Here is an 11,715-nt window from a genome sequence, read left to right as displayed (position 1 = left end):
CTCAAATAACATATGTCTACTTCGCCTTATTATTGCGGTACCAGATGTTATCCACTTGCCTTATATTTGATACGTTGTCGGATTCCTTCTATTTCAACGTGGCAAGTATATTTTTCGGTTGGACAAGATTCAAGAACATGTCACTGATACATGTCTTCTCTTCCGGATTGAGCCGACTTACACTAGGATGACCTTGTAATTTTGCGCACAAGTCATGGTTATGCAAGCCATAAATAACACTAACTTTCTACTTCTTGCCAGCCAACATGTAACCACGAATTTTAAATGGACACTCGCATTTTCTAGTACCCGTGTCGTCTCTTTTAAATTTCCTTAGAGAAGGATGGTATTTCTCGCTTCTTTCACACAACATTGTTACGATCTTCTTGTTGTACCATTATTTGATCTTCCTATTACCGCACCAAAACCAAGGTTAGTTGCATTCCTACGAATCTACGTGAGCATGCTATCACAATCATCAAACTCTTGCTTGTTATTAAAGTCACCACCGACATCGACCGCCTTTACGACTACCCCTTCAACCTTCGATGAAACATCGACTGAAGGAACTAATTCTCTTGAGATATTATCGGTGTGCACCATACCTATTTGTAAACAATAACACAAATAACACAAAATCACAATATTGTTGGAAAAAACAACACAAACACGTTCCATAGATGCACATCCGAAATATGTTCATCTTCAACACGTTCCATAGAGGTACCTACGAAAGCAACGTTATTTTTTTTAACAGAAAATTGATGCATAATGTTAGCAATGCAATGGACAAAGATGATTATTTACTTGAAATTCAGTCTTCTCTTGCTCCCTTTGATTTGTTGCATCAAAAAGTTGGAGTTTTGAAGTGAAAAATGATATTGATGATGTAGGGTTTTTAGGTTGTGAACAAGTGAGTGTTGAAGAAGAAATGTAACAATGGGAGAGTGATCAAGCTGGTTCAAAATATACCAGATACTTCCGTTGGTGAATCTACGGAACATTATGGCGCTAAGCCATTATGTAGATGTACCTATGGAATATTCCTTTAACAAAATTAATTTGCCATTTTCCCAAACGTTCGCTAGTTTAAAATACTTATGTAGATGCACCTACGAAAAAATTCAAGTTTTGGCAGAAAAAACAGTATTTCCAAATGTGCATCTACAGAAACATGAAACATATTTAGAATTTTGCTAGATGCATAAGAGGATCAAGGCGTGTAAGTATAATGAGATATTCGCTTTTTTCCTTTAATTATTATTTTCTACGTAACTTAATAAAATTAATTTAATATCCTACAATAATAGTATTATTATAGTATTATTTAATCATGCATAAAAACCTTAAATGACATTATTTGACATTTGATATAGGGAAGATTTTGTTTTTGACATGATAGTGAAAATACTCTAGATGGATCAAATCTGAACCCGGAAGCACAGTATCATTATACTGGTTTACTTTTCATATATACCACCTTCCCACAAAAAGTAATGAAAAAAGTCACATATCAATTTTCACCGTCATTCACAGGCTTTATAGGGATACAGTGCAAAAAAACAGATCAATCACAGTGTAAAGAGTCAACCGACCCTTTTTGGATCTATCTATTTGTAAGGCTTCCATGACTCCACATCTTTAACATTTTATCTTCATTTCAACCCTTCTCTCTCTCCAAAATCTATAACTATTTTTCTCTGTCCTAAAAACAATATAAAAAAGTACTTTTTTTTTTCTTCTTTGAAAAAAAAAAACCTAATAACATTAGTCAAGCATGCAACAAACCAAAATAAACCACTTCTAGGGTTCCCATTTAACCCAAATCCACCACCCCTCAACTTGTTCTAAGTTCCTCTCAAAAGGGTCACTGAGAAAAGAGAGAGAGACTGAGAACGAAGAGCAAAGCCTTGCCTTTTTTCTCCTTCTTTCTCTCCAAGAAAACACAGAAAAATATCAAAAAGATAGCATTTTTATTCTCTTCTTTGTTGCAGAGAGACTTTTGAGACATTGGGTTTTCATACTTCACCCTTTGTCTCCACTATCTCTTTGTTTTCTTATTTTTCTCTTACAAAGTTCAGTACTTTTTGATGATTCTGCTGACACCCAGATTAAGGGGTTGAAAAAGTTTTCAGCTTTTTTGGTTTTGGGTTTTTTGTTTATTGAAGAGAAGAAAAAAAAGTGGTTTATTTGATGAGTTTTGGGGGTTTTGTAGAGAACAATTCAGGGGGTGGTGGTGTGAGAAACATAGGAGGAGAAATTTCCTACAACAACGAAAGAATGCCATTTGGTTCTTTCTCACAACCTCGTCTTGTTACAACACCAACTTTGGCTAAATCCATGTTCAACTCTTCTGGATTGTCACTTGCACTTGTGAGAGATCTTGGTCTTGTTTTTTGTTTTGTACTTTTGTTAAATTTTGGTATTTTTTTTTTTTGTTTTGTTTTGTTTACCTTTTGTTGAAAAAAAAATGCAGCAAACTAATATTGATGGACAAGAAGATGTGAATAGATCAATGCATGAGAATTTTGAGCAAAATGGTTTGAGAAGGAGTAGAGAAGAGGAACAAAGTAGATCTGGGAGTGATAACTTGGATGGTGTTTCTGGTGATGAACAAGATGCTGATGATAAACCTCCTAGGAAAAAGAGATATCACCGACACACTCCTCAACAGATTCAAGAGCTTGAAGCGTATTTATCTCTTCTATTTTTTATTGTGTTTTTGTTTTAAGGTTTGTTTAGGTTATAACAATGATGTTTTTTTTTAATGTTTTTTCAAATGGTGTTTTAGTTTGTTTAAGGAGTGTCCTCACCCAGATGAAAAGCAAAGATTGGAACTTAGCAAAAGGCTTTGTTTGGAAACAAGACAAGTTAAGTTTTGGTTCCAAAATCGAAGAACACAAATGAAGGTATGTGACAATATAAGTCATATTCATTTTTTCACATGGTTTTTTTGAGGTATTTTTAGTAATCTTTTTCTTTTTGTGCAATTGTACTAGACTCAATTGGAAAGGCATGAGAACTCATTGCTTAGGCAAGAGAATGATAAGCTAAGAGCTGAGAATATGTCTATAAGGGATGCAATGAGGAATCCTATATGTTCGAATTGTGGTGGTCCGGCTATAATCGGCGAGATTTCACTTGAGGAACAACATCTTCGAATCGAGAATGCAAGGTTGAAAGATGAGCTAGATAGAGTTTGTGCACTGGCTGGAAAGTTTTTAGGCCGTCCGATTTCTTCATTACCGAACTCAAGTTTGGAACTCGGTGTTGGAGGAAACAACAATGGTTTTAATGTGATGAACAATGTTTCTTCATCATTACCTGATTTTAGTGTAGGGATGAATAATAACTCTCTAGCCATTGTGTCTCCTTCAACTAGGCCAACAACTATGGTGGGTGGATTTGATAGATCGGTGGAAAGGTCTATGTTTCTTGAGCTTGCTTTAGCTGCTATGGATGAGTTGGTTAAGATGGCGCAAACTAGTGAGCCTCTTTGGATTAGGAGTCTTGAAGGGGGAAGGGAGATTTTGAACCATGATGAATATTCGAGGACATTCACTCCTTGCATTGGTTTAAGACCTAATGGTTTTGTCTCCGAGGCCTCTAGAGAGACTGGTATGGTCATAATCAATAGCTTGGCCCTTGTCGAGACTCTTATGGACTCGGTGAGTTTCTAAATTCGCAATTCACCATTCTCTAGTTAATGTTGTTGATGCATCCTCAATTGCGGTCGTCGCAGATCTTTTTCCTTAACACTGATCTTATCTATAAATGCGAGATGTTTTCATATAACATTGAAGTTGATATGCTTCTTTTTGTTTGCCTTAACAGAATCGATGGATAGAGATGTTTCCATGTATCATTGCAAGAACCTCAACAACCGAAGTGATATCTAATGGAATAAACGGAACAAGAAATGGTGCACTTCAACTAGTAAGTAGAAGTCATCATGTTGAATTTTACTTTCAAACCAACTATTATTTCACGCGTTCCGCTATTACCAACACTTGTTTTCCAACCATATACAATTTCTATTTTCAGATGCAAGCTGAACTTCACGTGCTATCACCATTAGTTCCAGTCCGCGAGGTAAACTTCCTTAGGTTTTGCAAGCAACACGCAGAAGGAGTTTGGGCTGTAGTCGACGTGTCTATCGACACCATTCAAGAAACTTCCGGCGCCACAACTTTCATGAACTGCAGGAAGCTTCCCTCTGGTTGTGTTGTTCAAGATATGCCTAATGGTTACTCCAAGGTAATTAAATTTCCAAAATCCAATCTTTTTCTCGTTCTTAGCATTTGAATTCTTCTATAATCCCTACATTTCATGTTGGACAGTAAAATTGATTTACATTCCTCCACACATTGTGTTCTGAACTTAATTAAAAAAGCTCATAGTTCAAAGTAACTTAACTTGTCTATAGTCTAGGGACTACTCACTATATAACTACTATGTCAAATAAAATATCAATTTTTATACCTTAGGAAGATGCTTCTCATGTGATCTAAACTATAGATTAATCCATATTTTAATCATAGAAGCCTCTATAACTTGAATTTCTGTACCTCACACACATTGACTAAAAAAAGCAAAATTTCTAGTAATCTTATCTTACAAGTACTTTTTGATTCTATAAACAATATATATAAGTTTCTATTCCAATTCCAATCTTTGATTCTATAGATTCTATATAAGATAATAACATACAAAACCTTATTTAAATCACGAGATTTGGATTTAGCCAAGTTCCAAGACTATATTATATAATGTATGTGATGTATTATGTATATAATATATGCTTATTGGGTCAAACACAAGAGACTGGCTATCTTTTGTCTTTTTCTTGTGAGTTTTTGTTTAAGGTGTTTTTAGTTTGGCAAATCTCGATGCTCACATTTCCCATTGTTTCTATAAATCTTGCTTGACTTTATCAATAGTGTATATGTACCCTATGGTCCATGAGATACCTCTTGTCTTTTTCTATAGGGTTCATCAATCTCATCATATATTTATCGTATTACAAGTACATTTTCTTGGACAAATATTATAAGATATATTAATATAATAATAGAAGTGATTTGTAACATAATTTAAATTGATACATTTGTTATGAATGAATTGAGAATATATGAGTGATTTTGCATTGATGATTTTGTAGGTGACATGGGTGGAACATGCAGAATATGAAGAAAACACAGTCCACCAGCTGTACAGACCATTGTTGAGTTCAGGTATGGGATTCGGTGCGGCACGCTGGGTCGCTACTCTACAACGTCAGTGCGAGTGTCTTGCTATATTAATGTCCTCCGCTGCACCTTCTCGAGACCACTCCGGTACGACTCTTGACAAATAACATTTATTATGCTACACATTAATAGCTTTTGATAATAGTTATTTTTCGATTTGTCTATGGCTTGCAGCAATAACAGCAGGAGGAAGGAGGAGCATGCTGAAACTCGCACAGCGAATGACGAACAACTTCTGCGCGGGGGTATGTGCATCCACGGTCCATAAGTGGAACAAGCTGAGTCCAGGAAACGTGGACGAAGATGTACGAGTCATGACAAGGAAGAGTGTCGACGATCCTGGTGAGCCACCAGGGATCGTGTTGAGCGCTGCCACGTCAGTGTGGCTACCAGTTTCGCCTCAAAGACTGTTCGATTTTCTACGCGACGAAAGGCTCCGTAGCGAATGGGATATACTATCCAACGGTGGTCCCATGCAAGAAATGGCTCATATTGCCAAAGGACAAGATCATGGTAACTGTGTTTCTCTTCTCCGTGCTAGTGTAAGTTTTCTTCCTCTCATATTTTACATAAAAAAAATTATTGAAAATATTATAAACTGATTTTATTTTATTATTTTAAAAATAAAATGGTTCTTATTACATGTTCATCATTGAACTGTGACAACGTTTATAATGCAAGTTGTAAAACAACGTTGAAATGTGAATGAGGTTTTTTTTTTGTCGGTAGTGTTTGGATTTAAGAAGTTGAAAAGTTGAAAAGGACAAAGAAGGAAATTTCGGAAGGAACTATTACAAGCACAAACTTTTATGAATATGTATAAGATAAGCTTTTATAATAAGTCAAAATACGATTTCTATTTTCTGGCCCACATTTTTTAATCAAATCAACTACTAATTATTTATTTAAATTTAAAAAATAAAATAATATTTTAATATAAGAAAAAGTTGTATCTTGGTTTGACTAGCTTAGCTCATCAATCGGTAGAAGAAAATGACAATACATTATGTATTATTTAAATATAATTTATTTTGTATTTATCATGATTTTTTAATTATTTTGTATTTATTTTATAGGCTATGAATTCGAACCAGAGTAGTATGCTGATATTACAGGAAACATGCATAGACGAAGCGGGGTCGCTTGTGGTCTACGCGCCGGTGGATATTCCGGCCATGCATGTTGTGATGAACGGTGGTGATTCAGCTTACGTGGCATTATTACCATCTGGTTTCGCTGTTGTACCCGATGGGCCTGGGTCTCGTGGGCCGGAGAATGGGTCTAGCGCGAATGGCGGTGAGGCGCGAGTTAGCGGGTCACTTTTAACAGTGGCGTTTCAGATCCTTGTGAATAGTCTTCCTACGGCAAAACTCACCGTGGAGTCAGTTGAAACAGTGAACAATCTCATTTCTTGCACCGTTCAGAAAATCAAAGCTGCACTTCACTGTGAAAGCTGAGTCACGTGATGATCACGTGACTTGTTGGTTTTTTTTTGTTATAATTATTTTGTTGTTGTTTTTGGTAGTACATGAAAATGTGAAAGGTGTAATTGGGGGTGTGGGGGGTGTTTGAGTCAAGAACGAACCACTCATGGAAAAAAAAAGTTCCTTGCATGGTGGTAAGGATATCTAGGATCGAATCGGTCGGGTCGGGTTAGGTTCTTTAACACAAGGCAATGATCGTGGTTCGGGTATTGACTCGGGTTTACCTCATGTTTGTTTGCCCTAGTTTGAAAGGAATAGTGGAATGAGATAATATTATTATTAATTATTATTACAAATAAAATGGTTTTCTTAGTAGGTTTGTTTATTATATAAACACTTCTTTCCTTAATTTGTACACTCTAGCATTATTACAAGTAAATTTGATTTTTTTGATTAATTATTTATTTTGATATATAATTTAGCTTAATTTTTGAATGAATAAATAGAGTGAAATTTGTGTATAATAGTGATCAAGTATTTTTTTTTAGTGATGTTTTATTACACTATTATGTATTTTTTTTTATAATTTATTAATTATATGAAATTTAAGAAAAAAATTATTTCAAGGAATTTTTCACCTATTTATCGACGTTTTTAAAATGTGAGAAATTCAATGATAAAGATACTAGAATTATTATGTCAATTATTTCTTGAACAAATTAATAGAAATAATTAAAAATATGGAGTTGGTGAGGTGGTAAAGATTGAAAATGAAAGAGAGAGAGAGAGGGTGATATAATGTGTGCAAAATGCATTAAATGAGGTATCAGAATTTGTTGGGAGAATCGTTGGCATTATTGAATGCACAAGTTGTGGAATTTTCTTCCTTTTGCGTCAAGTTAACCAATAAGGTTCTGACATGATTTTGTCTATGAGCATTAGTTTGACAGGGAAACAAGTGTTGGGATTTTCTAAGATATTTGCCATTTTAGCTGCATGAGGATTTTGATTTCATGTTCATGTATTACATTACATAGCTTGTGAGTTTAATTTATATTTGAAATTGTTACCATTTGTTACTATCTCACTCTCGTGATATATAATTGCATGTTATTATTATTTATTTTCTAATATAATGTTTGTAGTAGATATGAGGATCTTATATTTCTTCAAGTGTACCTACTTATGCTCAATCATGTTTAATTTTCTTGTTCATTCAATTGCTTTCAATTGACAATGAGATGTTTTGATCCACTCATAAAAGAATGACTTGGTCTTCATGCATGCACTTTGCAAAATTATTGGAGAACACACATTCATAATTGTAGTTATTTTTAAATATTTCTAAATCTGTCTAACAATTTTCATAGATATTTTTTAGAGACGGATCCAAAACTCTATCGAATGAGGATGGATTATAAATATTTTTATAAAAATACTATCACTAAAATATATTGCATGAAAGTTGAAATAAAATAATGTGTGTACAAAGAACAAAATAAATATCTAGTTTCTCTTATTTCTTTTTTCTAGACTCTCCAATTTTTAAAGTTTTATTAGTGATTAAATTGATTAATTGATATTATTTGAGTAACTTAGGATCAAAATGAGTTTATATATCTTATATAGGTGTAATGTGTGATTATGTTCTATGAATTGTTGTCATTTGAATATGTCTAATATGTATTACTAGAATTCATGTTATAATGTTACTTATTCCGTAATAAATTAGTAGCAAATTTTTCTTTTTAGGTTTATTGAATAATTAATGTATCTAGTCTATATATAGATTAAATACATTAATTATTCAATAAACAAAAAAACCAAAATTTGTTACTCCATCCGTCCCACAATGAATGATCAAATGAGTCTTTTCACACATATTAAGAAAAGTGTATAAAAGTATGAGAGAGAATAATGTTTTTACTATAGCGCCCCTATCATGTATTGGGAATGATGAAATTTTTATTAATTAGAATTGGTAAAAGTATATTGAAAATTGAAATTAGTCATTTATTTTAGGACATTATTTTATTCTAAATAAGTCACTCATTATGGGATGGAGGGAGTATAATTTATTACGGAAGGAGTACATTCAATGACCCGGTGGATACTTGTGTGTCACCAAAGTGTGAGGGTTGTAAGAGTTTGACTATGGATGTTTACTTCTTCTTTCTTTGTGGTCATTTATAAGGAATTGTAGCTCTATATCATGGATAGGTAATATTGTCGATTAATAGTTTTGATGATAAACACTCTTCAAATAGTTTTTTTTAAGATGACAACTAAACACGAAAGAAAATTATTACTCCCTCTGTTCCTCTATAAGTGTTACTTTTGTAAAAAAAATTATTTTAATTTAATTATCATTTTCAAATTTCAATGTAACAATTATTATAGTTTTGTCAAAATTGTTCCTAACTAATTATTATGAAAAAGAAAAAAGTATATTGAAATGATTAAAAGTTAAGCGTATTATAGACAAAAGAAAAATTATAACTTAAAAAGTAACAATCATAATTAATTTTTTTTGGTATGTGTAAAAAGTCTGAATGTGACAATTAAAAAGGAATAGAGGGAGTATTAAAAAAGCAAACACAAATTCAAGTATTAAGGTTCCATATGAAATAGCAAATCAAAGTTTAATCTATTAAACCAAAAGGAACTTAAGTTAAGTTGAAAGTGATAAATAAAGTTTAAATAAAGTGATAAACCAAGTTTAACCAAGCAAAAAGAGTTGTAGTTAAGTTCTAATTGAAAGCGCCAATCAAAGCCAAATCAAATTGAAAGGAACTGAAATGTAATGTTATAAAATTAAGAAATTCGCCTGATCTTAATCTTGCATTTAGAGTTTAACTAATTTTTTATTACTTAATTATAAATAAAGTAAGAGTAGGTCTTGAGGTACTAAGACAATATACAGATAAAAAAAATATATTTTAAGCCTCTCATATTTGATAAAACTTCTTGAAACTAACATATATAAGTGCTTAAACGATCAAAAAACTTGTTTGATCAATTATAATGATAAAATATAATGGTTAGTCGATTAAACTTTTGTTTTAATCGATTAAAACAAAGTGAAATATCGTCAATCAATTAAGATTGCTTTTAATTAAAATAAAACACTTCACTTTCAACTTCATTCAAATTTATTTTTTATCACCTAGATAAGGAAACACACGATTGGTTATAATTTTACAACACAATTTGAAACTAGGTCATACATATGTATATAGATAGAAGATAAAACTCTCTCATGTTTTCCTTTCTAAAGTTACATGCATGCATAAGAACAAGGATATATAGTATACACGTGAGGGTGAGATATCTCTGAAATCCCAATAGTTGTAGGTGTGGACGAAAGATAATAAAGTCAAGAAAACGAAATGCTATCAGAAAGAGGGAATGGCAGTTGGCCTTTTTAGTTTTGTTAGCTCGAGGACATTATATTATGGGCCTCTTCTTTCTTTCTATATTGAAATCACCTATGCTATGTACCCTCTCACTATTTCCTTGTCAATTCTTGTGTAATCCAAAAACTCCTCACACATGCTTGTGGGTTCCATTATGTCCCCACTTCCTTGAAACACATTATATTTAGACAATGATGGCAATATTTGGATCTACATTATCTTCATTTATTTAGATTACAAAACTACATCATACATTTTCCTTCTTCTAAAAAAACTAATAATAACTATTAAAAACTCTAGAAAGAATGATGAGCACCGGATAGTATTATACTGTGTTGGATAATTGAGACATTGGACAATTTTTTGAATCTATTTTATTTGATAAGTTCACATATTTGACATAATAATATATTTTTTTAATATGTAGTATTCTTTATTGATTTATAAAAATTATATTTTGATAAATTTTGATAATTTGTGTTTGGGACAAAAAGTTGTCCCATAATTTGTTGAGGTGATAAAAATTTATGTTTTTGTGCAGTTTTCTGACACATGTTTTGTCCAGTCCCTGATTAATTAATGTATCAAATAGGATACAAGAAATTTTTTCCTGTGCAGTCACTCATTTTTTAGCAAATGAAACGCACTCTAAAACAATAGTGAATATTAGAGTTTGAGCTTTGATGATAGTGTCTAATATAATAATATCCGTTTCTGTCGATTAAACTAAAATTTATAGATTATCAGACTATTATTATTGTTATTATTACTCGATTCTTAAGCAAAATGAAACTATATTTTAGGTAGTCCGAAACAGTTACACTCAATCGAGGTGAAGGGACAGGAAATGAGCGTATGTGGTCCCGACTTCTCCTTCTAGTGCTAATGTACTGATATATCTCAAGTCTACGTTACTATGACTATAAGGTATTGTCTGCTTTAGATGTGAGAATTTTCAAAACTTTGTCTTTTAGAAAAGACGTCTCGTTAGCTTAAACTATATCGGTGTTATATATAAACTATCTTTAGTCTCGATTTAATATAAAACTATTTTACCCAAGCCGGAACATTATTATTATTATTATTATTATTATTATTATTATTATTATTATTATTATTATTATTATTATTATTATTATTATTATTATTTTAGACTTTGAAAAAATGTGAATGCATGTGGAGTATGAGTGACTTTGATGGGATTGTCTTGAAAGGCAACTTGATGGCTTTAGCTATTTATTATGATCGCCTTTTAGGTGGTTTTAGGTGGTCCATCAATTATTTATTCTTAGTTAATATCCAAACATAAAAATATTTTGCTTAACAATTTGCCAATTATAGCCTAAATTGATTTTTACGAACTTGGCTATATGTTTGTTTGTATTTGGGAATCCAAATTGGACTATATATTAAAAAAAATATATCATGTGGCTTAGGTCTTTTTATTTTATTTTTTTAGTATGTGGCTTAGGTCTTTGCTTACGTACTTTCTTAGCTATCTCTTTTATATAATAGATTTAAATAAATCATAACGTAATCATAATCTAGCAACCGAGTTCAAATTAAGAATAAAACGCAGCACATAAAAGTTGATTAGTTGAGCTATGCTATATTTTTGTTGAGACT

The 11,715-nt window shown here is 32.1% G+C and overlaps 1 protein-coding gene across 1 annotated transcript; it reads left to right on the top strand.

Annotated features, from left to right (window-relative positions):
- The first annotated feature begins 1,664 nt into the window (after positions 1–1,664).
- Positions 1,665–7,130, top strand: LOC131616680 (homeobox-leucine zipper protein ANTHOCYANINLESS 2-like). The gene is made up of 9 exons (XM_058888084.1): positions 1,665–2,373; positions 2,477–2,691; positions 2,792–2,909; positions 3,000–3,668; positions 3,835–3,936; positions 4,045–4,257; positions 5,162–5,336; positions 5,424–5,791; positions 6,326–7,130. The coding sequence occupies exons 1-9, from the start codon at positions 2,194–2,196 to the stop codon at positions 6,704–6,706; spliced, it is 2,421 nt and encodes an 806-aa protein (XP_058744067.1). The 5' UTR covers positions 1,665–2,193; the 3' UTR covers positions 6,707–7,130.
- Positions 7,131–11,715: the final 4,585 nt, after the last annotated feature.

The sequence above is a fragment of the Vicia villosa genome, linkage group LG7 (assembly GCF_029867415.1).
Source record: "Vicia villosa cultivar HV-30 ecotype Madison, WI linkage group LG7, Vvil1.0, whole genome shotgun sequence".
NCBI lineage: Eukaryota > Viridiplantae > Streptophyta > Magnoliopsida > Fabales > Fabaceae > Vicia > Vicia villosa.
The sequence above is the reverse complement of the archived record's forward strand: the minus strand, read 5'-3'. Positions and strand labels throughout refer to the sequence as shown.